Source organism: Hyaena hyaena, unplaced genomic scaffold (assembly GCF_003009895.1).
Source record: "Hyaena hyaena isolate Hyena2069 unplaced genomic scaffold, ASM300989v1 scaffold_50, whole genome shotgun sequence".
NCBI lineage: Eukaryota > Metazoa > Chordata > Mammalia > Carnivora > Hyaenidae > Hyaena > Hyaena hyaena.
In genome coordinates, this window is record NW_024080682.1 from 1388944 (window position 1) to 1415340 (window position 26397).

Sequence of the window (26397 nt, forward strand, 5' to 3'; positions counted from 1 at the left end):
TTAGGTCTAGATATACTTAACAGCATTCCAAGGTCAAATCTTAGATTTTCTTGCTGTATCCATACTTTGCACTTAGTATTCTATCAAAATAATCCATAGTTGATCTTTGATGACTTCCTTATAGCTTTGCATTTTAGACTGAAGAGATAATTTCGCACTGTCCAAAATGAAGAAACTGGGTAGAGAGACGTAGCGTGACTTGTTGAGTAAGTTACATGACATTAGTTAACAATGTCAGATACAGTAAGAAGTCAAGATTCCTGATTCTTGCCCATTAAACATAATAATTATGTTTTGTTTTGTTTTTTGAGAGTGTGAGTGGGGTGGGGCAGAGGGAAGGAGGGAGGAAACGAGGGAGAGAGGGAGAGAGAGAGGAGGAAAGGGAGAGGGAGAGAAGGAGAGACAGAGAGAGAGAGAGATAGTCAGAGAAGCCCAACCAGGATCCACAGTCAGCACAGAGCCTGACACAAGGCTTGATCTCACAACTGTTAAATCATAATTTGAGCTAAAACAAAGAGTTGAACTTTCAACTGACTGAGCCACCCAGGTGCCCCATAATAATTATGTTTTTATTTAGAAAATACCTTGAGAAAACCTTATAATACAAAACCACACCTGAAACCATTGGCCATACGTCATTAAATCTATTAATGCAGACTCCATCATTCCTAGTAAGTTCCCTATAACTTTTATTCTATGTCATATCCATCTTTTTCCTGGACTTCTTTCTTTGAACATTTTGACCAAAGGGTCAATCGTCCACCTTCTTTTCGCAGTTTGATTTGTCATCACTGCTAGTTAGGAAAACTGTCTAGGATTCCAACCCTAACACTTAGTCCCAAAGATGTTTCATGGGGTTTAAGGCTCAGCATCTCCAAAACAAAACTCCTGATCTTCCCACATGCTCAGACTTGAAACTAGAGATATTTCCAACTCTTCTATCATCAAATATAACTCATTCTATCTTTAAAACATCCTGTCTTTAGGGGCATCTGGGCGGCTCAATTGGTTAAGCGTCTGACTTCGGCTCAGGTCATGATCTTATGGTTTGTGAGTTCAAGCCCCACGTTGGGCTCTGTGCTGACAGCTCAGGGCCTGGAGCCTGCTTCAGATTCTGTATTCCCCCCCTCAGGCCCTCCCCTGCTCACACTCTTTCTCTCTCAAAAATAAATAAAAACATTTTTAAAATTCTGTCTTTATATTTTATACATAATACCTAAATTCAGAAACTTAACATTCACTGACCTTTAATTAAAGGAGTAATCCTAGACATTTTTGTCTTCAAATAAACCTCACCAACTTAACAAAAGGCTGGGACGGTTACGATCTGTTAAACCTGCTCTTCTTCTTAGAAAACTTCATTAATGAAATTTATCAGCTTGGCATGCAAAACTAAGGACATCTTTTTTATTCCCCACTAATTTCCCACTCTACTTATTTATTCTCCAGTCATTCTCATACATGTGACATTCTTCCAGAATCCACATGCCCCAAAACTATGTTCACAATGACCCTCGGTCTATATTCCCTAGGTTAATCAACTGGATAAACTTATCCATCTTCCAAACATTAATCTTTCCTACTTTTAAAATATTTTCAGGCTCCCTCAACCGAAATATGTTTCAAATATTTTTAGTTAACAACAAAACATTCATTCTACCTTCTTTCTTCCTAAGGATCTCAGTTCTGTTTAGATGCCCACTCTCTGCTAAGTGGGAATATGCTTCAGAGGAAGTAAGCACTATCTATGGCCCCAGAGGACAATCACAGTCTAATCAAATGGGGGTTGCCCCAACACTTTTACTGGTTATTGGTTTACAATATAAACACAGGAGGTAATTCTAACTAATAAGATGTTAGAAGAAATCTGCTAGGATAGAGAAAAGCATTTAACAGGTTTTCCTTAATTAAAATAATAATTAAGAAAAGGTGTTTTTTCCCCGTCTCTGAATATTATCATGAGGGTATGATGCTTAAAGTCCCTGCCCACTCTCCTTGTACAGTAAGAACAATGGGACCACGGAAGAACCCAATATTCTGTAGATGCACAACAGAAAGATAGTAAGAACCTGGCAACTTGGCATCATGATGCCACTAAACTACCCTTGACCCTAAGTGCTGACTTCCTACTGTGAAAAACCCAGCACCCAACAAGGTAGAATTCACAAAGCATGGCATCCAAATAAAAACTACCAGATACACAAAGAAGCAAAACATCATGGTCTAAACTGAGGATGATCAATCAAAAAACTGACCTAGTAGGCACCTGAGTGGCTCAGTCAGTTAAGCGTCTGACTCTTGATTTCAGCTCAGGTCATGATCTCAGGTTCATGAATTCAAGCCCCACATCAGGCTCTGTAGTGACAGTGCAGAGCCTGCTTGGGATTCCTTCTCTCTCCCTCTCTCTGCCTGCCTCCATCTCTCCCTCTCCCTCTTTCCATCCCTCCCTCTCTCTCTCTCTGTCTCAAAACAAATAAACTTAAAAATATCTGATATGAAAACTACATTGAATGTGATTAACAGCAGATTAGAAATTATAGAAGAGGGGCGCCTGGGTGGCTTAGTCGGTTAAGCGCCCGACTTTCGCTTAGGTCATGATCTCGCAGTCCGTGGGTTCAAGCCCTGTGTCGGGCTCTGTGCTGACTGCCAGCTCAGAGCCTGGAGCCTGTTTCAGTCTGTGACTCCCTCTCTCTCTGACCCTCCCCTGCTCACCAATTTAAAAAAGAAATTATAGAAGAAAAGATTGGTGAAATTGAAGACATAAAAATAGAAACTAACATGAAACACACAGAAAAACTATTTTTAAAATGGGGAAATAAAAGCATTACTATGCAGCAGGAAAACTTTAAATGGTCTAATATTAAGGTAACTAGAGTCCCCAAAAGAGGGGAAAGATGGAAGGAACAGAAGAAATATTTGCAGAAATAATTGGCAAAAACTTTTTTTTTAGCTTTTTTAAGTTTTTATTTATTTATTCTCAGAGAGAGAAAGAGTACAGGGAGGGGCAGAGAGAGAAGGAGAGAAAGAACAGCATGCAGCCCAATGCAGGGACCGATCCCACGAACCATAAGATCATGACCTGAACCAAAGTCAAGAGCCAGATGCCCAACCAACTGAGCAACCGAGACGGCGAAGCAAAAACATTCTAATCATAAAAACTATAACCTCACACATGCAATAAGTTCAACAAACCCCAACCACAAGAAACATGAAAATCACACCAAGGCATAAAACATAATCAAATTGCCCAAAATCAGTGACACAATGTTGAAAGTACACAGGGAAACAGACATGTACAGAGAACAATGATAAGAATGATGTCAGACAGTTCACAAGAAAAAAAATACAAGCAAGAAGACTGTGGCACAACATCCCTAAAGTAATGGGAGGAGGGGTTCAGGTGGTTGAGCATATGACTTTGGCTCAGATCATGATCTCGCAGTTCATGAGTTCCAGGCCTGCACTGGGCTCTGTGCTGATAGCTTGGAGCCTGGAGCCTGCTTCAGATTCTGTCTCCCTCCCTCCCTGCCCCTCCCCCGCTCCTGCTCGCTTGCTCGGTCTCTCTCTCTCTCAAAAATAAACATTTAAAAAATAAAGGGGAGGAAAAGTCAACTAGAATTCTGTACCTGCCAAATAGGTTCCAAAACTGAAGTACAGACCTGCACTGCAAGACATGTTAAAGGACGTCTTCGGACACAAAGAAAATGATAGTGGGTGAAAATCTGGACCTCCACCAAGCAATGAAGAACACCAGAATTAGCAACCACAGGGGTAACTATATATTTATTTTATTTTCTTATTACTTAGTCCCTTCAAGAGATAGTTGACTGTTTAATCAAAAACGACAGTATTGTACGGCATGTACAACACATGTAAAAGTCGAATGCATGAGAGCAATAGCACTAAGTCCAGGAGAAGAAAAATGAAAGGAAATGAAATCACACTTTTATTATATATAAAACTGTAGTACCACTGGAAGGTAGGCTATAATAAATAAAGGATCTATACTACAAACCCTAAGGCAACCACAAAAATAACAAAACAGGGTTATAGGTCATAATCCAAAGAGGAGATAAAATGGCATAAAAAATAATCCAAAAGAATGCAAGAAAAAGGAAACACAGAAATAAGAAAGGAAAAAACAAAAGAGGACTGAATCACGTTAAATGTACATGTCCTATAATACTCCAATCATAACAGAGACTGTCAGGTTAGATTTTTAAAAAGCAAACCACTGCCTGCAAAAATACACATTAAATATGAAGACATAAAACGGTTAAAGGATGGAATAAGATATAACATGCTTACACTAGTCAAAAGAAAACTGGAGTAGTTATATTAATAGAAGACAAAGTAGACTTCAGAGTTAAAGTATTTTTCTGTTAGAGTCAAAAGTATACTGATCGGGAAGCCTGGGTGGTTCAGTAGGTTAAGCGTCCAACTTCGGCTCAGGTCATGATCTCACAGTTCATGGGTTCGAGCCCCACATTGGGCTCTGTGCTGACAGCCAGCTCAGAGCCTGGAGCCTGTTTCAGATTCTGTCTCCCTCTCTCTCTACCCCTCCCCTGCTCACGCTGTCTCTCTCTCTCAGAAATTTAAAAAAAAAAAACAAACAAACAAAAGATAAAGTATTCTTATCAGTATCTTTCCTCTGGTCAAAGTTACCAAGTTCTTCTGTACAACCTGTAGGGCACTTACACAGCCTCCCTATGGTGGGAAACACTCACTTATGTGCACTAAAGAGCACCTACTACAGTTCTGAAGACAGAATGTTAAAGTTATACACAATACAATTTTAGTACTATGAAGAAAGTTTTAACATAGCAGTTCTAAGACGACTCTCCTTAGAAAGGCGTGTTTACACAGCTGGTCCCTGGAAACCTGATTTTGGGAGGTTGCCACGGCTCCCCCAGTGATACGGGCAGTTTACTATGCCTACACTATCAATGCAAACAGTGTGACTTTCCTTCTGGTCCATACTAGGTAAAGGGTACCTGCATAGCTAGGCCCCTGCAAAGACCTTGAGCTTCTTGGGGCAGAAGCTTCACACACATATTGCTGCATTTTCACTGCAAAGAGAAGAAGGTGCTGTGTGACCCCTCATAGGGCGGTGAACACCTAAGAAAGGCTACACGTGGATTCTTCCGGACCTTGTCAATGTCTGTTCCCACTGAGATCCTTCCATTATATACCCTCAGCACAGCACAGCACAGCACAGCACAGCACAGCAGTAAACCTTAGTCCTAATTACACCTCTGTGGTGAGTCCCACTGTCTTTCTAGTGAGTCTCCATTGAGGAGGCATTCTCCAGGACCCCCAGCACAATGAGAATTCACATCTGTGAATGTTTGCCCTTCCTCTTAAGAAATACACAGGGCAAAAGGAAGAAAATATAATTTGATGATTTTTTTACACTTACATTACTAGGATTATATAAAAAGTAACAGTATTGGACAACATTATTGACAAATAGGTACTTGCAAATCACCTTACATAAAGATGCAGACCAATATTTAAATGATCTTATTTTATGGGATGGGGTGCCTGGGGGAACTCAGCCAGTTAAGTGTCCAACTCTTGGTTTTGGCTCAGGTCATGATCTCACAGTTCATTAGTTCTAGCCCCACACTGGGCTCTGCACTGACTGTGTGGAGCCTGTTTGAGATTCTCTCTCTCTCTCTCTCTCTCTCTCTCTCTCTCTCTGCCCTTCCCCTGCTCACACTATCTCTCTCTTAAAACAAACAAACTTATAAATGAATTGATAAATAAAATAAATGATCTTATATAAACTTATTCTCAGTAGCTTAGAGGAGGGGTACGGAGACATATGGTTTTTAATTTTTTTTTTTTACCAAAATTACATTTCCAGTACATTGCTCATCTACATTCTCAATGTGTACTGCCACCCGCCTTGTGATAAAAAAAAAAGCTATTTTTGTTGTTTTACAGTCCATAAAAGGAGCCCAAAATATAAAAACCTTACAACTTTTCTCACAGAACTAAATTGGTTTTATATAAGACACCTAGCACAAAATCAGTATAATACAAAGAAATATCAACGTGGAGTTGTTGCAGCGGTTAGAGAAATGATAAGAAATTATCAATTCTAAGTAGAGAGATGATATAAGTAACTGAACATCTGATTCAGAGCTCGTTAAAAGAACAGAAATGTGTTTGAGATTTAAGGTAAAATCCTTTGGAATGCAATGAATGGGCAGAGTGCAGGAAAGCGGTTTAGGTAAATAAATGATTAAATAGCCATAGTGTTCAGAATTAAGCTATTCCCTTAGTAATATCCAAACCACCCCAATCTCCAAGACATTGGCAGGGCCTCCGGGGCTCCAAAGAGGAATTTAAAAGAAAAACACTTGGAAACCAACTTGACAACAAACTAAGAAGATAGACAGATAGATACATAGATAGATACATAGAAAGAAGAAAAGAAGAAAAGAAAAGAAAAGAAAAGAAAAGAAAAGAAAAGAAAAGAAAAGGAAGAAAGAAAGAAAAACACTACTCCCTTCCTGAAACACAGGTTCACAAGACGGCATATTCTTCAATCTAGTAAAAGATAAAGTTCCCCCTGGAAAAACTGAAAACAATTTGAGGGAAATTCCAGAAAAATGAAACAGCTTGATAAAGAATGCCATTTAAAAACTGAGGAAATTCTATTAAACACAGTAACATTTAAATAGGAATAATATTAGTTGAGGCAGAAACTCTCGGCCGTAGCCCTACTGACACGTGGGGTGGGATGACTGTGCGGGAGGCCGCCTGGGCACCGCGGGGAGGTTAGCAGCGGCACTGGATGCCAGTAGCACTTTCCTCTCCATTCAAGTGAGTTGCCCTTCATTGGCATATTTCATTCATGCATACATTTATCTGATAGCCCTGTTCTTTGTTAGGCACTAAAGATGAATGATAAACCAAAACAGGTTGTTATCCATGTGCTCATGGTGCCTACAGCCACCAGGGTGGGCAACCAAAAGGAGTAAGAGACTCACAAACGATGTAAATCTATAAATGTTGGTAAGAGACATACAGGAGAGACGCATATAAAAGTTAAGAATGTATAATGAGGGCGTGGGCTCAAATATTTATTGAAAGATGTGCACAATCAAAAACAACAGAGAGCCCTACAAGCCCTCCATTGAAGCTGTATACCATGTTCTTAGGTTGAAGGCCTGATTCTCAGTTGAGTTTATTTCAGTATCTGTCATAAGTTAAAAACAAATGATTCTCACAAAAATAAGATCTCAACAGAAGCAGTGCCCCATTTCCAAAACTGTTTTTCAATCCCAACCAAAATTATCAAAATTTAGCTAGTAAATTTTCACCTTCCATTCTCAAAAAGTGTTCATTTTTTTAACAAATGGGTTGGAAACATACTAAAACTCTTCAGAACATTTTAAACAGATCAGAAAATTCTGTATCCCAATTTTTTTGGCGACAAATGTGAGTTTTTTTTTTTAAATAAATTTTCATTGTTTCTAGCAATAAAATATCAAACAGAAATAGTTCCAAAACATCCACTTTCAAAATGCTCCACCTCCAGCACATGTTGCTTTGAAAAGTCATTACATTCTCATTGCTGAAATGACATCCTTATCTTGAAGAGGCAGATGAAATGTTTATTTTCTCTGAACGAGGGGTAGGTATCAAAACACGTCCAGCCACATGTCATCATAATAAAGGTCAAAAAATTCAGAACATCTATCTTTTGGTAAATATGATGTATTCTTAAGTTCAATAGCACGTACCTTGCCCCTAGAGGACGTTAGAGAGAGCAAAGATTTTCATAGTCATTGCCCTCCACCCTCACTACTTACGCAGAATTATAAAGATTTACTCTCTTTTAGAGATTTCCTTTTTGATGAATGTAAATTCATAAACTTTTATAAAATTAACTATATTAGGGACCTCCATTAACACGCTGGCACTTTGGATCTTTCTGTAACTATGAAAGATTCCATGAATGATGTCCAGTGCTATTCATTTAGGCACTAACTGAATACGGATTAAGGAATGACCACAACAGAAAAAGATCCTTATCAGAATGGCAATATCACTCTAGTAAGGAAAGATTAGTGACATCAGCACATTAATAAACACTATGTTAGACGGTGACAAGTGCAAAGGAGAAAACAACAGAGCAGGGAAGCTCTCTGAAGACAAGACCCTTGAAACTTTCAATAGGGAGCCCAGCAAGGACCTTGCTGATAAGTCAACTCTTGAATAAATTACTAAAGGACATGAGGGAGCAAGCCACATGTGTATCTAAGATGAATATTCAACAGAGAGAGAACCAAAACTGCCAAGGCCCCAAGGGAACCTATGTCTGCTGCATCTGAGAAAGGGAGACAACCAGTATGGTTGAAGGAAGCAAACGAGGGGAAGAATCATAGTGAGTGAATGCTATCTTAGAGGTACTTATGGGGGTGGTGAAGATCACAGCAAGTTCTGTCACGCAGTAAGCACTGACTTCCCCCCCTCCTCTCTGAATGAAATGGGAAGTCACTCAAGTGTGGTGGGTAGAGGAGTGATATGACCTGACCTACGCTATTCATTCATTCATTCCTACTATGCTATCAGAATGGACTCGTGTGTACTTAATCTATTCTGCGGATGAAAACACAATACTAGATTTTTTGTTGTGGCTCAAACTGGTCTGTCTAGCTCTTAGACCCCTTCAGTTGGCTCCTGTGTTTTCAAGAAGTCTTCACCTTCGAGTATTTCCTTACTTTATGGCACCTCGTGTTGTACTCTCCCTCTGGACCATAAACAGTTACTGCTCAAGGAGCCTTGGTTGCTTTTACTGGAGAATAGTGGTTAGAAACCACGATCTGGGGTTGGGGGCACCTGGATGGCTCAGTCAGTTGAACATCTGACATCGGCTCAGGTCATGATCTCACGGCCCATGGGTTCAAGCCCCACATCAGGCTCTGTGCTGAGAGCTGGGAGCCTGGAGCCTGCTTCGGATTCTGTCTCCCCCACCCCCCCGTCCCTCCCCCACACATTCATTCTCTCGCTCGCTCACTCTCTCTCAAAAACAAACATTTTAAAAATTTGTTTTTTACATTAAAAAAAAAAAAAAAAAGAAAAGAAACCGCAATCTGGGCACCAGCTGTGCTCACTCCTACTAGGAGGTGTGCCTACACCCAGCCAGACCGTCACTGACGGAAGCAGGCGTTATACGTAAGCGTACTATCTATCCCGTGCACATACACGCATCTGTAGTTTTGTTGGTATAAATATTAAAAACCATGAGTTTATACTGATACTTCTGATTCCATTTCAACAACAAAACTTATTGTAGCCTCTCCTTATTTGTAGCTTCTTTCTCCAACACTGAAAAACCTAGTTCTCATCATCAACCATGTATGCATTCACTTATTTGTTCACTTACAGCATACACATAAAGTAACCCACACCCCCGTGAGAAACACATTTGCTCACTGGATTACGGCACGTATGTACAGTGCTTCTGTCTTAGCTTTACAGAGATCCAGCCGAGATACTGTTTGCCTGTTACCCAGGTTAGCTCTTTACTTCCCCATTCCCCTTAGTGCGAATTCTGGTATTTCTTTTTGGATTCCCCCACATGCTGATAGTTATAACTGCTTATTTCGGGGGTATATGAAACATTCTATGGCCTGAGAGTCAGAGCTATACAAAGAGACACATCTGAGAGTGTCTGTCATACCTCTTCCACGCTCTATCGGTCCCGTTCTTGTCTCCTTTCCATCTCTTTCCCACCCACCTGACACAAGTAACCAGTCTCTTCAGTTTCTTGTTTATTCCTCCTATATTTCTTTTCCAAAACGATTATAGGCACACATATTTTCTATTTCATCCTTTCTTACATAAAAGACTGCACATCATGAATGGGTCTTTTGCAATTTTTTTTCCACTTAAAAATACACATTGGAAACAACTTCACATCATTCCACAGATACCCCTCACTCTATTTTTACATATACCATATTTCACTGTACAAACAGTACCATAGTTTATTCAACCATTATGCATGGCCAATTAGGTTATTATCAATATTTTGAAAGTCAAATGATGTTGCAATTATTAAGCTTTAATAGCACAAGTATTTTGTATTACTGGAGACATGTTTTCAGGATCAAATCCTAGGAAGTGTAGTTGTTAGAGAAATATGTATTTGTTAGGTATCACTGAATTCCTCTCCAGAAAATTTATACCAATTTGCATCCCACAAATCTGTTGTTATACTTTTATATTTCTGTCAATAAGACAAACTCTTCTTAGGAACAAGCAAACAAAAAAAGTTCTAGTTAGTTGGTCTGACCTGTGCCTTTCCAACAATGGAGAAAACCAACAGACAAACAAATAAACCAACAAAAAAACAAAAAACAGAAAAACCAAAAAAAAAAGAAAAAAGAAAAAAAACCTGTAGAAATGGCAACAGAGGACTCACAGTACCACAAGCCTGGACTGCTCTAACCCAGTGGCGAGTAAAGGTTTGACCACATGCCACCAGTCCCCCCTGGAACCCTCTGCTCTATTCCTGGTCCCCCATCTGCACTCCACAGCCTCAGCCACTCCACGCTAACGCCTCAATGCAGAGAGAAGGAATGCAGGCCTCCCATGGCCCTTGACTCCTCTGCCAGTGCTAGGGCACAGCCGTCATCTCTAAATCCACTTAAATATTTTTCAGTAATATTTAAAACACAGAGATGGTATCTTCTGTCCAAAAAGGAATGTGAGGCAAGCTTTCTTTTAATTCCCCTCTAAGTCAACAGAGCTAGGAAACAGATGTGTACATACGAACACACATATAGACACATCTGTTTTTCTGTATTTGTATAAGAATTAAAAACTGTGAGTTTATATTGATCCTTCCGATTCCAATAGAACACCACAAAGTTCGTTTCAGCCACTGTTCACTGCCTTTCCCAGGATACCTTGCGTTTTCACAAAATGATCCAAAAGCACGTCTGCAGTAGTTCATGGCAGAAAGAGCACTCAGTGCTCTATCACAGTCTTGGTGTGGCCATCCAAGAACGTCCAGACTGCAGAATCTGCTAGCATGCATTACACAGTTCATAATTGGATGACCTAAGCATTTGAATGCAATATCACATTTCCAAAAGAAGCACTCAAATTTGGCTAAGCTAGAGGCGAGATTTCATCCACGTAATTTAGGTCATTTTGATAATCCAAGTAAAACTAATGTTATACTAATTGATAATTACTTGAATCTAAGTCCTTGTCTCGACTACACTTTTTAAAGTTTTACCTATATGTCATCTGTTAAAGCCCATATAATTTCTAGGGTCAAAAATTTAATTTTTAACAAATTCCTTTGGAAGGGCTGTCTCACTTCTCCCAAATACAATCATCAAAAACCAAAGGGGATTTGTAGGCAGCAAAGCACTTTCACTTCCTGGGGTTTGTGTACTTCATAGATAGAAGGTAAATGCTGCTTTTATTTCTGTGCTCATTTCAAATATAGATGAAAATTGCAGTGAAAACTGTAAAAGACAGAGGACTGCGTACCTATTACTTTGGGATGAAACTGAAGTGCCAACTTGACTCTAAAGAAATATCTGAATCAATTTTTATAATATCAAACAGAGCCAGCCCACCTTGTGGACCAAAGACCTGTCAAATGTTGTCTCTTCATTTTCAATCTTAATCAAATAGTTTGTCTTAAAAAGTAACCACATGTATATATAAATACAGTTAGTAATTCTCATTTCTAAAATTTTTAATTTTTGATTTAAATGTAAAATATTTGTTTTTAAGATCTACATGTACTGCACAGCTTAAAAGATATATTCTACTTGTCTGCAGAAACTACTCTTAGGTATAAAATTAAAATTTTCTATTTTAAGAGTTTTTATATTATAGTAATCATTTGACAATTTTTGTAAGTGCAACTTTACACTGACAGGAGTAAATGTCACAAAGCTGTGGACTAGAGACTTGCTCCTTCTACCTACCTCTGTGCTCCCTGAGACAACAGCTTTGTCCACGCTCACCGATGACAGCTCTTCCATCTGGCGCGCCCCCAGCGACCACTCCACACAACGGTGATGGGCCCAGCAAGTGCCTGAGGCGGGTAAGGCGAACGAAGCAAATGAAGAAACATGAAGCACACTAACATCAGTAAGATGTCAACTCCCCAATCAACTCTCAGGGCCAACGCACAGTGCCGCCCTGCATCTGTGACGGTGCCAAGATGGTCAGCCCTTCTCCAGTGTGTCATTTGGGAATGCGTTAGAAACGTACAATCTCCAGGGCGCTGGCGTGACTCAGTCTGTTAAGCGTCCGATTTCAGCTCAGGTCATGATCTTGGGATTCGTGGGTTTGAGCCCCATGTCGGGCTCTGTGCTGACAGCTCAGAGCCTAGAGCCTGCTTCGGTTTCTGTGTCTCCCTCTCTCTCTGCCCCTCCCTTGCTCTCGCTCTCACTCGCTCTCTCTCTCTCAGAAATAAACATTAAAAACAAATTTTTTTAAAGAAATGCACAATCTCCTTTCACAACCAAGACCTACTGAATCCACAAGTCTTGAAGTAATGCCCAGAAATCTACGTTCTCACGAGCCCTCCAGGTGATTCTGACACACACAAGTTTGAGAATTACTGAAGGAGTGATTATTTCTTCAACAACAAAAACTGAGTTTTCAGTCATTTTATTTAAATATTATTGTATCTTATTCGGTATCTTTACATAAAATGTAAAGGACATCAAAGAATACTTTGTTTATTACAAAGAGGGTTAATGGAAGTAAGCTGCATACATACGTCTACTCTGCCTCATCAAGAGTACAGGTTACTATGCTGTTATAATTAAGATACCCACACGGCTGAGACCTACTGTCTTTCACCCTGCGTTACACAGACCCAGAAGGCCAAGTTCCCCAACTCCTCACAGATCCTTTTAAACTTTTCTCTCTCCTCAATTATCCTATCTCCATGGCACTGCTGTCAACATAAGAATAAATGCAAAGATTTATAAAAGCAACCAGCTCACTGCTGGCCCTGTGCAGATGCTAAATAACTTAAGTACGCACAATTAGACAATTTATTTTACCTAAGCAACCGTACTTAAACAATGCCATTTTTTACAATGTGATCATAATTATTTCTAGATGAAAGCTATTTACTATTCGGTTGATGATTCACTAAAATTAAAATGTCTACAAAAATAAGAGGTAATCATCACTGAAGACGAGCTCATACCTGTGGGATCAAATAAGGCTTGGATATCAATGGCATCCGGAAGGCCAACCAGACTGAGTTCATCCCATAATTTACCAGCCTGATCATCCGAAGCAGTCTGCGTGCTCACACTTACACAAGATACTATATTCTGTAGAGGAGATCGCTCTCTGGAAAAATAAAATTAAACAAAACAGATGTGAAATTGGTAACAAGTAGATAATTGTTCTGTTTATAACAACTTAAATATAATGTACTGCCATATCATTTTTAATTTATTAGGCATAAACAGTCATAAAACAACTTTCAGAACACATCTGTTACTGTTCATAGTGTAATATAAAACTGGGTTGTTATTTTATAGCACGTAAGCAACAACTAAAATAAGCTTCCGTAAGTGTTAAAAATTACAAATTTATTTTGCCATTCTATACATATATATATATATTTTTTTTTTTAAATAACACTCTAATATCCTAATCAGGAACTATAGTTTAGCACATAAAATATTCCCTTTGGCCTTACTTAAAAGCTTACAAAACATAACTGAATCATAAGTTTTAATTTGCTTTATCGTGAGGACTACCTCAATAGATCTGGCAGTTAATATTTTGTAAAGAAAGGTTATTTCCCAGGGGAAATGAAAACCCACTACAAAGTGTGCAGAGGGAGGTAGTGGGAGCAAATTTGTGTCAGCTGGGGCTTTCTTACAGTCCCTTAACAAATCTCGACAGTTGGTCTATGGTGTGATGTTGCAAGTACTCTCTAGTAAGTTAAGACTTGACCTCACAAGTCAGAAGTAAAATGCAAACACAAAATAGCTACTAGTGGCTTGGGGCATAAAAAGAAGATACCGTAGCAGGAAAAAACTACAGTAAAACATGAACACTAAATAAGGCATACAACACATGGGCAATTTCAGACTTTCAAAGCCCTCAAACTTCAGATACTAACTGAGAACATTAAGTAAACCATCAATACTATTGTGTTTTAACTTTAAATATGGGAAATCAGATGACTGGCACTAAAACTTTTGTCTTCTCCTGATATCATAGTATTTAACCTGATCATCATTCTGGATTAAATCACTATTGAATATAGATCATAACTCACTGCACTTCTGTATGCTGGATATTTATCATGATTCCTATTAAGAGAAAATCAGCACAATGACCAGGGTACTAAACTTTTTTATACCTGGAATCATTGAAAGAGAAAAAGTATTAACATATTTCAGTAAGTACATTTAAATATCAAACCATATAAAAATAACCAGTATTTTTTTTATGTTCAGCATTAGAAATGCATAGACTCACTTTTTAAAGAAAAGTTTAGCATGCTATGCTAACTTTAAATTCTCATTTTTACAAATGCCCACAGTATTCTGAGAACAAACTCTTGCCTATAAATATAACTCATTCCTACAAATAAACTCTTTACTACTAATCATTGTTATTTTATTGGGGGGGGGGAGATGAACAGTTCATCTATAAAAACTAATGCACTCTTGTAAGATAATTTCTTTGCACAAGTATTTGACAGGGGGAAGGGGTATAAAAACGGATAAAATGACTAAACAGCCTATTACTATCCAATTCCCAGCCAGTAGTTTAATCAAATTGCACCTTTAGTTTTTGCAACTAGCTTGTATGTTAGAGACAGCAGCAGTAGGATGCTACTGTCAACCCTAAGGTTTCCAGTGGCCTGACTTAGGAAAGAACATCAGGAGAAGTCAGCTGAAATACCCCCAAATTTTAAGTCTAAAACAAAAGGAAAGAAAAAAATGAATCCCCAGTTACATATCCTTACAATTTAGTGCCATCGAGAGGGAAAAACTGTTAAAACCTCTTTTTCAAAAATAAAATAACAACCAAAAAAACAAGGTGTTTCTCTGGTTTCTATTCATTAGTAATATATTTTGTTAACTATTTAAAATCATTACCAAATTAAATTTGTCTACCTCTAAATGAATTCCAAATTTAATAAATGTGCTTTATTCCTAAAGTCCATTAACTATCTTATCATTACTTAATAATTGCATAAACACTAAGTGTATATAAAGACTAAACCAAGGCTATTTTTGACATAATTATATTAGTCCATAAAAGTTTTCAGTAAAAATCAACCTCGCTTATAACATAAGTAAGTAAACGTTGCCCAAGTATATTTCCCAGAACAAGGATTTATACACTCGCCATTATTCAAAGGCAGAACAAGAGGATATAAGATACAAGCTGATCCAGCCCATTAAATTTGCTAATTACTAATAGACATTACAAGGTTTGCTAGATTTCTGATATATTTTATTAGGACATGAGCACTCAAATGATTACGAAATGGAAAGCTCTTCTATAGGATCTAGCTCTGGCCTTTCAAACACCAAGGCGCTAAACATAGTACTTCTGAACCTCCTAAAGCCGGTCCACCTTAAAATTTTTTTTAAAAAGGATTCTCTTTCTTGTTATTGTTTCATTTCCTACTTCAGGTCTTCAAGGCATTGGCAGCCCTCCAAAAGAAAGAGCCAATCAAATAAGTACAACACAACAATGCCTTAGTGCTTAAATCTGGACAGAAGCCAGAGGAACACTCGTACGATTACATCATCGCCCTCAAGGGGCAGGGCTGGTCAGCCTTCCAAGCTAAATTAATTTTTACACTTTCTCATCGACTACAGAAACTTCCACTCCCTCAACTACCAGAGCCAAGTCCACATATTAAGATGGACTTTAAACAAAACTCGGCAACATATTTTAAAAAATTTAACTTCAGAATTCAACATATTAGAGAAAGATTTACATAACTGTAATGTTCATAAATACAGACACACATGTGTAGTTATACAAATATCTTACAGAGCTGTTTTTTTACTTCAGAAAAGGCATTGTGAGCATACAATTACTACAAAAGCTAACCCTGTGTTATGGCAGTTTATAGGACAGTTCCGGATTCTGGGAAACAAACATAAAATAACTCAATGACAAATTAAGAACAGGAGTAAAACCATCTTGCTTCGGTCATTCTGTTAGATTCTATCCAAACAAACAATTAAAAGCTTAATCAGAGGAAGGAAGAAAGACTTCACTGTTTTACCTTCTTTCTTCTTCCCATTTATAGATAAATTCCATAAACTCTCTCTAGTTTTATGTTATGCTCTTTAAAGGTTTCTTCTAAAAGTTAACTTTTATGATCACACTGATTTTAATATATAATTGAGATAACAAGCTTTTTTTAAAAAATGAGAAATTTGGAGGAAAAGAGTATGTGTTAGGGGGTAATGATGAAGCACAAAGCATCCTATGAATGTTGAAAACCATGAGAAATGATTCAGGAACAACCCCATCTACGTATGCACTGGCTGGGATGGAAATAAATTACATATAGCCTTGCATTCCAACCATTTATTCAAAATCGCTTACTTTCTCTGTCCTCTTTGTTTTCGTGATGCTGAGTTTTGTATTTTGTCACAGGTTCCGTTGCTGCTCTCATCAGTGTCCTTCTTGTTAAAAGGCTGGCTTTTCCACGGCAAGATAAACCCAGGCGTTACTCTAAATTGTTTTAAGTCTCCTTGTCCTAAGGAACTTTTTTCACCACAGTAACAAAAAGCGCAGAGCTGTTCACTGGTAGAAATGAAAAGTGAGAAAGACAGAGAAAAAGAAAGTGTTTTATTCAACTGTTTTTAAAATGACGGACTACAGATACTTGTGTTTCAAAATTAAATATTACGACTGCAGTGCATGCTAGGCTTTTGAGTACGTACATGCTGTAAGAACAATTAAGTTTAACAAATAATTAGACATTTACAATTCATAACATGATGCCTTAGAGAAGTAAACATACCAAATCAAACAGTTCTAGCTTGGGGCCACTTTGGTGGCTCAGTCTGTTAAGCACCTAACTCTTGATTTCAGCTCAGGTCAATGATCTCACAGTTCATGGGTTCAAACCCCACACCGGGCTGGATGCTGATAGTGCACAGCCTGCTTGGGATTCTCTCTCTCTCTCTCTCTCTCCCTCTCTCTCTCTCTCACCCTCCCAACTTGTGTGTGCGCGCTCTCTCTCTCAAAATAAATAAACTAAAAAAAAAAAAAAATTCTAGTTTATACTTAGAAAAACTATTTCTTTTTAATTGAGTCAAGAAAATCAAAGTATTAAAAAGAATGAAGGTAAAGCTAAGGTTGGGAAAGAAGGTATGGTTTAATGACCACTCCATTACATACTGGCTCTGTAAAACGGGATGACAAAGTGTTATGCATCTACTTGATGGACTACTCTTCGGGCATGACACATATACAAAGCACATGTGAACAAACATGGAGACATAAAAATATGAATTTAGGTAGTTACTGGGTTAAGCAGTTAGTTATGAGGGGTGTGTGTGAAAGAGTTAAAAGCAGTGGAAAGGGGATGAACAGGCAGAGCACAGGAGATACTAGGGCAATAAAACTATTTCCCATGATACACTGTAATGGCACATACATGACATTATGCATTTGTCGAAGCCCCTAGAAGTGTAGAACACAAAGATGAACCCTACATAATAAACCACCACCTAACGATGCTGCTTAGTTAATAAGAGCATATCAACACTAGCTTATCAGCTGTAAAAATTGTACCGCAGTAATGCACCACGGGGAGGGAGGGAGGAAGGCTGGGGAGAGGAACTCACTGCACCACCTGCTCAATCTTTCTGTAAACCTAAATCTTTTCTAAACAATACTTATCTATTAACTACAATAAAATTAAAAAGTTAAAACAAAAGAAACAATATATGCTTAAGGAATAGATGCTTAATAAGGGACCTTAGAAAGAACAGAATTAAAAGAACTGCTCCTTGAAAGGGAAGCACTCTTACACGGTTGGTGAAAATGCAAAATGGGGCAGCCACTCTGGAGCACAGTGTCGAGAGTACTCAAAAAGTTAAAAATAGAAATACCCTATTATCCAGCAATCTCACTATTGGGTACTTACCAAAGAATACGAAAACCGTAACTGAAAGGGGTACCTGCACCTTAATGTTTATTGCAGCATTATTTACAACAGCCAAAATATGAAAGCAGCCCGCTGTTCACCAACAGATGAACGGATAAAAACGATGTAGTGTATATATACATTGGAATATTACTGAGCCACAAGAAAGAATGAAATCTTGCCATTCACAATAACGCAAACGGAGCTAGAATATTATGCTAAGCGAAGTCAGTAAGAGAAAGACAAATACCATATGATTTCACTCATATGTAGAATTTTTTTATTGTTGGGTTTTGTTTTTTTTAAGATCACATACATCTTGGACTCTTTATTATGGAAAATTTTGAACAAAGACACTAAAGTAGAACAGTTAATAAATGCCCACAAACCCATCAATCAGCTTAACCTGTTAACAATATTTTTCTCATTTTATCCATCCCCTTTTATTTTATTTTTACTTATGCTGGAGTAATTTTTATTTTCTTTTTTGAAGTTTTAATTTAAATTCTACTTAGTTAACAAACAATGCAATATGGGCTTCAGGTGTAAAACCTAGCAATTCATCACTTTTCTATACCTTGTGCTCATCACAGTAAATGCCCTCCTTAGTACCCATCACCTATTTCCCCACCTCCAGCCTCCTCCCCTCCTGTAACCCTCAGGCTGTTCTCTAAAGTTAAGTAAGAGTCGGCTTCTTAGCTCATGTCGCTTTTTCTTTTCCCTTCGCTTGCTCATTTGTTATGTTTCTTAAATTCCACATAACTCATGTGGAATTTAAAAAACAAAACAGATGAACATGGTTGGGGGGGGACCAGAAAACACCCTCTTAACTCTAGAGGATGAGAGTTGCAGGGCGGGGTGGGGGGAGGGGGGGTGTTAAACAGGTGAAGGGGATTAAGGAGGGCACTTGTCATGATGAGCACAAGGTGATGTGTGGAAGTGCTCAATCACAATACTGTACAACTAACTAATATTACACCGTATGTTAACTGGAATTTTTTTTTTAATTTTTATTTTTGAGAGAGAAACAGACAGAGCACAAGCACAGGAGGGACAGAGAGAGAGAGGGGGACACAGAATCTGAAGAAGGATCCAGGCTCCGAGCTGTCAGCACAGAGCCTGACGCAGGGCTCGAACCCATGGACCACAAGATTATGACCTGAGCCTAAGTCGGACGCTTAACTGACTGAGCCCCCCAGGTGCTCCTAGAATTTAAATAAAAACTTTTTTTAAAATACCAGAATAGGGGGGCCTGGGGGGCTCAGTCAGTTAAGCGACCAACTCTTGGTTTCGGCTCAGTTCATGATCTCACAGTTCATGGGTTCAAGCCCCGCCACCAGGTGTCACAGCTAGCAACACTGAGCCTGCTTGGGATTCTCTCCCCCTCCAGCCCCCCATTTCCTCTGCCCCCTCCCCCACTTGTGTTGTCTCTCTCTCAAATTAAATAAACTTAAAAAAAAAAACAGAATAAAGAAAATGAGTAATTCTTACCTTTAAAAAAACACTATGGGGGGATCTGGGTGGCTCAAGTGGTTAAGCATCCGACTTCGGCTCAGGTCATGATCTCACACTTTGTGAGTTTGAGCCCCACATCAGGCTCTGTGCTGACAGCTCGGAGCCTGGAGCCTGCTTCCAATTCTGTGTCTCCCTCTCTCTCTGCCCCTCCCCCACCTGTGCTCTTCTCCCCCGCACCCCCCCCTCTCAAGCAAATATTTTTAGAAAAAAACCTATAATAAAAAATTAAAGGACTGCTCCCCTTGGATATATTTTCTCTTCACAACATATTTATGGCCGTCCTTTATTCTCAAGCACTGAAGTTTCCACCACTACGCTGTAGTATCTATCCCTCATATGAACTTTCATGTCTTACATTAACAGGTGATAAAAATAAACTATAATCTTTTTAGGGTTTTTGTTTTTGTTTTTTGTTTTTTGTTTTTTGTTTTTTTTTGAGAAAATGCGAGTGTGAGCAGGGGAGGGGTAGAGCAAAAGGGAGAATCCCAAGCAGGTTCCGCGCTGTCAGCGCAAAGCCCAACGTGGGGCTGGAACTCACAAAATGATGGGATCATGACCTGAGCTAAAAAGTTGAACGCTCAACAGACTGAGCCCCCCGAATGCCCCTAGGGGATTTTTTTTTTTTATGGCTTTATTTTATTTTGAGAGACAGAGAGCGAGCAAGGGAGAGGCAGAACAGGAGGGAGACAGAATCTGAAGCAGGCTCCAGTCTCTGAGCTGTCAGCACAGAGCCCGATGCAGGGCTCGAACCAACGGACTGTGAGATGGTGACCTGAGCCGAAGTCGGACACTTAACCAACTGAGTCACCCAGGCGCCCCTAGGGGATTTTTTTTAACTTAAGTTAAATTCATATTGTGTCCCTCAATTTAACTTTCTCAATTTCATGACAAACTGTGTCACCCACTAATACTGAGACAGACAAAAAGGCAGACAGACATACTCACACACACTTCGATGTGACCTACGTTCAGAAAAACAACGTTGAACAGGAAAAATACAGGTTTCTCTCTTGCCTAAAAGATACGACCACCATCATTCTTTGCCAGTATCTCATTAATTTTATTACTTTCTTACTTACGATCTTCTCTATGCCGCTAAGGCCCGCACTGCTTCCAGCACACCTCGTGTCCAGCCTGTCCCTCCCCCAGAAGCATCATGGTGGAAGACCATCCGGCGGACACCCACCTTAGCAACACCACTGGCTAGAAAATGGAGCAAGCCTTCCAAAGTATTGAGGGAAAATATCTTAACCTTTGATGTTCTACCCAAAGCCATCTCTCGAATGTGATGGTGGAATAAAATTAACCCCAGGCATGTCAGACTACAGGGATTTTGCCACACAACAGACCCACAATAAAAGTAATTTTATTTTATTTTTTTTTTAAATTTTTTATTTATTTCTAGGAGAGAGAGAGACAGCATGAGCAGGGGAGGTTCAGAGTGAGAGGAAGACACAGACTCCGAAACAGGCTCCAGGCTCTGAGCCGGCAGTCAGCACAGAGCCCGACGCGGGGCTCGAACCCACGAACCGCGAGATCATGACCCAAGTGAAAGTCGGACGCTCAACCGACTAAGCCACCCAGGCGCCCCAATAAAAGTAATTTTAAAGAAGTCCTCAAATCACTAGAGAATTAGGTGTCAAGAGATGGAAGAAGGAAGGCAGTCCTCTACGCACCTCAGAGCAATTTCTTAACCATCAAGGGGGGATGAGGGACATTTCTGGCCTCTGCTTTGGATGCAGAGAGCTACAAGCAGCCTGGTCCCCACAGCATAATCTCAGCAGACAATCTACACATTCACTCTTCTTAAACACATCACATCACAGAAGTCAACAGGGCAACCACTTCGACTCTAACTGAATGGAAGGCACTTCCAAAAAGAGAGGAGACCCAAGCATTTGCTGAATCTGGGGAAGAGGCCACTGTCTGTCACACGAGGAGCCTGAGAAGAATTCAGTGAAACACTTTAACAACTTGCTGAAGTCCAAGCGTGAGGCCGCGTGAGAACACGGACGGCCCGTGACCCTCCCGAAGCGTCTCTGCAGCCCACCCTGCGTGCTCGTGCACGACACCCGGGGCCACGGCGACGAGTCCAGAGAACGTGCCAGTCGTGGCACAAAGCCTGGGGGGCAGAACAGCGGCGACGCGGGCGGACCCTTCTGCCCCCTCGGCCCCGGCGGCCGGGAGGCTGGGGAGGGAAGGACGGCAGGGGTGCAGGCCAACTGCAGGCGGGGCAGGCGCCAGGCGGGGCAAGGAGCCCTGACCCTGGAGGAGGGCCGGACGGGCCTCCGAGAGCTGGCCAGACGGCAGGATCCCCGAGGACACACAACCCCGAGACCAAGGTGCGCGGCGTCCGTCTGAGAGGAGAGCTGCGTGGGGCCAGGAACACGCCGCCACCTCCCCCCACACCCCCCGCTCTGACCGCGCCGCTCACCCGCTGCCCGAGAATGCAAAGCTGCACGGCCACACCCGAACCCACTCTGAGACAGCCTCTCTCTCCTAGCCCACAGATGTACAGAAGTGACGTGAAAACCCTACGTTCCCACTAACACCTGTGGCTGAATATTCCAGCACCTGTACTCAGCACTGCCAAAACCTGGACGCTCCCCAATCGTCCCGAAGCGGAACCCCCAGGACTGGGGCGGTACCCAGGGAAAGGAAGCAACCACTGAGACCACAGCGGCACAGGGGGGCAGGAGGGGCAGGAAGGCCGGGGAGAGTCAGCAAGGCCAGGATCAAACGAGTGCGCACTCTGCAAGTGCATCTCCAGGGTACTGCCAAGGCACAGAAGTACAAGGACCTGAGGCAGGTAAGCGGCTGCCAAAGGCAAACAGGCGTCAGGGACTTCTCAGGGGGAAAGACTCTTCATCTCGTTGTCATAGCGGTCAGGTCACTACATACAACTGTCAAAACGCACTAAGTGGGTGAATTCCACTGTGTATAAATTAAACCTCAATTTTTAAAATTGGAGGGAAAAGTTGGGGGGCCAAGACAAAGGAAACTGGAATAGGAAGCATCTGTATAAAATAAGTAGGGGCACCTGGGTGGCTCAGTCAGTTAAGCGTCCGACTTCAGCTTAGGTCATGATCTCACAGTTTGTGGGTTCGAGCCCCGCGTTGGGCTCTGTGCTGACAGCTCTGAGGCTGCAGCCTGTTTCAGATTCTGTGTGTGTCTCTCTCTCTCTGCCCCTCCCCCAATTGTGCTCTGTCTCTGTCTCTCCAAAATAAATAAATGTTTAAAAAAAAAAAACCAACCTCCTTAACTAGAGCATGAGAATGCTAGATGAGAGATACAAAGAGATACAAAAATATGATAAAGCATTTATAGTATTAAGACTAAGAAACCAACTGGAATGCTAAGTTTGAACTCTTTCAAAAATAAATTCAGTACAACAAAGAGACATAGCATCTGAATCTTAAAGGAAACGATCTTAAAAACAAAATATAATAATCAATGGGAAAAAAATTACCAATCCAAAAGAAAAAGTACTGCCTTCACAACAATCATATGATACTGATAATCACATAATCAAATGAACCATTGAGAAATAACAAGTTCTCCTAAGAAAAAATAAAGCAGGATTAATGCGTAAAGCGTCATAGGGACTGTTTTATTTTCAGCCTACACTTTATTTTGAAATGTTTCAAGCCTTCCCCAAAATGGGGAACAAACATGTAGGGGTGAGGTGTCTACTATACTTCTAAGTAGAGGTGAGAAGCAAACAGACGGAGAGGGGAGTCTGCAGCTCAGAGAAAGGTCAGCCCTGGAAATAGAAATGTGGGCTCCGTAGCACACAGACAGGATGCGGCCACCCCACTGGTAATGACCGCTCCCAGAGAGTGAGTACAGACAACAGTTCACATGCTGAGGACCCCGACATGATAAAGGTGCAGGGTACCTGCAGAAGCCAGTGACAAATGAGGAGGCAGGTGTCCAAAGCAGAAAAGTGAAACCATCTCAAGAAGATGGCAGTGTTCAAATGGTAAATGATTTCATGCTTTTTTCACGTCTTTCAGGTCAGGTCTAAAACCTCCAAGATGTCAAAGCTAAACTATACACAAAGAGGTTTTAAAGACTGAAGAGAGGATAAGGAACAAGGGTGTAAACTTACGCTTACAGGTAAGTATCAAAAAACCAACCCTGACGCTAGAAGCTTACGTTATTTCTTCAGCTAGGAAGAGCGAGCTGGGATTCCGTGTCTGGCTCTGAGGAGAGGAGGTAGCGTGTTCGTCTACTGCTCTGTTGTACCATCAACTAAGCCCACAGATGAGCTTCACCCCAGTCACACACAGAGGCATCAGCCACAAACCCAGAGCCACTCAAGACAAATTCCATCCGTATTTACATACCAAGCTTGTGTTCTGAACTGTCTCTGGCCAGCCCCCTCCCCGTCACTAACGCCCACGCCAACTCATTTCGTTCTCGAACCTGATTTTGACTTCCACACCAACAGAGACCAGGGAGCTCGCAGAGTCCTGGGACACAGAGCGCTCAAGGGCTGGGACAGGCCGTCTGCTGCTGTCCCCTTCGGCTTCAATATCGTCTTCTGCAGACTGCTCTTTGACTTCTGCTGAAGAGCAAACAAGAGAATACAAAAAGTCACTTTTGCATTTAAATCAGTCTTTGGCGCATTCATCTATAAAGCATACGTTGCAAAGGAAGAATCTAAGGGCAATGGCAATGCTTCTGTTCACACAGGGAAAGTCTGTGTATGTAAACGATGGTATGGTTTCTATTTATGCTCTACTGCAAAATGATCATCAAAATAATGTAAAACATGACACACTGTTCTCTGTGTGCACCCACAACTGACTCAGCAAAGTGTCATTGTAGTAATAACCGTTAACCTTATTTTTAGGACTATAGCCGTTCATGTACAGAACAAACATATTTCAACATGACTCACTTAAAGTTCAGGGCGGCTCAGCTGGTTAAGTACCTGACTCTTGATTTCAGCTCAGGTCATGATCTCATGAGATCAAGCCCCATATCCGGCTCTGCACTGACAGTGCAAGTCTGCTTAGGATTCTCTCCCTCCCTCTCTGGCCCTTCCTTGTTCACATGCAAGCACACGCTCTCACTCTCCCGCTCGCGTGCTCTCTCTCTCTCTAAATAAATAAACTTAGAAATTAACAAATAAGATCAATAATTTAAGACAATCATTACAGCCTTAATTATTAGCCATTCTAAAAGTAAATACTTGAAGAGTGCATGGCGGGGCTCAGTCGGTTAAGCACCCAACTTCAGCTCAGGTCATGATCTCACGGTTTTTGAGTTCAAGCCCCACATCAGGCTCTGCGCTGACAGCTCAGAGCCTGGAGCCTGCTTCAGATTCTGTGTCCCCCTCTCTCTCTGCCCCTTCCTCACTTGTGCGCGTGCATGCACGCGCGCTCTCTCTCTCTCTCTCAAAAATAAATAAAAATGTTAAAAATAATTAAAGTAGGGGCGCCTGGGTGGCTTAGTCGGTAAAGGTCCGACTTTCGCTTAGGTCAGGATCTCGCGGTTCGTGGGTTTGAGCCCCGCGTCGGGCTCTGTGCTGACTGCCAGCTCAGAGCCTGGAGACTATTTCAGAGTCTGTGTCTCCCTCTCTCTCTGCCCCTCCCCTGCTCACGCTGTCTCTCTCTCCCTCTCTCTCCTAGAAATAAATAAAAATATTTAAAAAAATAATAATAATAATTAAAGTAAATAATTTCAGAGCATATCTTGACTGCATTACCTTTTTCATTGGTCTTCAAGACTCCAACCCCAAACACCTCACACATATCATATCAGGAGGCAGCCTAACACACACCACGGCCTCTAACACTATGCTTGTCTGTAAATAAGAGTGACCCGCCCACTCTCTTAGCCCACATCACTGGACGCTCACAGGCATTGCCCCTCCACCAGTGCTCCTGGCACAACTCCATGCTCCAGTTCTTTTCTAACTCAAAATGTACTGAGACCTTTCCCCACCCCCACCCCCAATCAAAGAAACAAACAAAAAGCACTTATAGTCCTTCAAGCTCCTCCTCTCTGTCTTTCCTTTCTTTTCCCATAAAATTCATGAAACGGGACTTTGGAGGGACTGTACCCTTCCCAGTGGACAGCCTCCCACTGCAACACTGTCCTTCCCACCACCACTGCCAGCAACAGAACGATCCAGGGGCTACCTGCAAACCTTCACACTTTGTAGAAATTCATCTGGCACCAAGGACAGCCACCTCCTCAGGGTAACGTTCTTGCACCTCTTCTAAGCAGGAGGTAGGTGTACGGGATTACTGCAGGCTGCAGAGGCACAAAGCCTGGCTCTCGAGCGCCAGGTCTACCAGCTACCATCTGTACAATTCACGTAAAGTCATCGATCGAAGTCTGCAAACCAACAGAAACCGCCATATATCTCACGAGGTGGCTAACGAACATTAAATGACCTCGTATCTGTCTCTTCCGCTGTTTTCTTTCAGACCTCTAAATGTGGAAACAGCCCCCAGGATGTCTTTTATGTGCTCTTTCTTCTTGAAGGACTTCATGATTATCTAGGTTTTCAGTCTCCTCCCGATTTCATGGTCTTCAGCTGACCTCTACGGCCGCTCTCCTGAGCAGCAGACCTTACGTTAAGACTGCACTCGGGGGGCGCCTGGGTGGCTTAGTCGGTTAAGCGTCCGACTTTCACTTAGGTCATGATCTCGTGGTTCGTGGGTTCGAGCCCCGCGTCGGGCTCTGTGCTGACTGCCAGCTCAGAG

At 41.1% G+C, this 26397-nt stretch overlaps 1 protein-coding gene across 9 annotated transcripts in view; it reads right to left on the reverse strand.

Annotated features, from left to right (window-relative positions):
• Window positions 1-26397, reverse strand: part of KMT2C (lysine methyltransferase 2C) — a 288474-nt gene that overhangs the window by 147866 nt on the left and 114211 nt on the right. For 8 of the 9 annotated variants that reach the window (XM_039230740.1, XM_039230739.1, XM_039230733.1 and 5 more), the window contains exons 3-6: window positions 24104-24245; window positions 16609-16809; window positions 13214-13362; window positions 11973-12082 (exon numbers count right to left, since the gene is read on the reverse strand). In XM_039230740.1, the coding sequence (XP_039086671.1) occupies window positions 11973-12082; window positions 13214-13362; window positions 16609-16809; window positions 24104-24245 (602 nt within the window). The remainder of the gene's footprint in view (window positions 1-11972; window positions 12083-13213; window positions 13363-16608; window positions 16810-24103; window positions 24246-26397) is intronic. The other variant, XM_039230732.1, reaches the window with a different exon arrangement.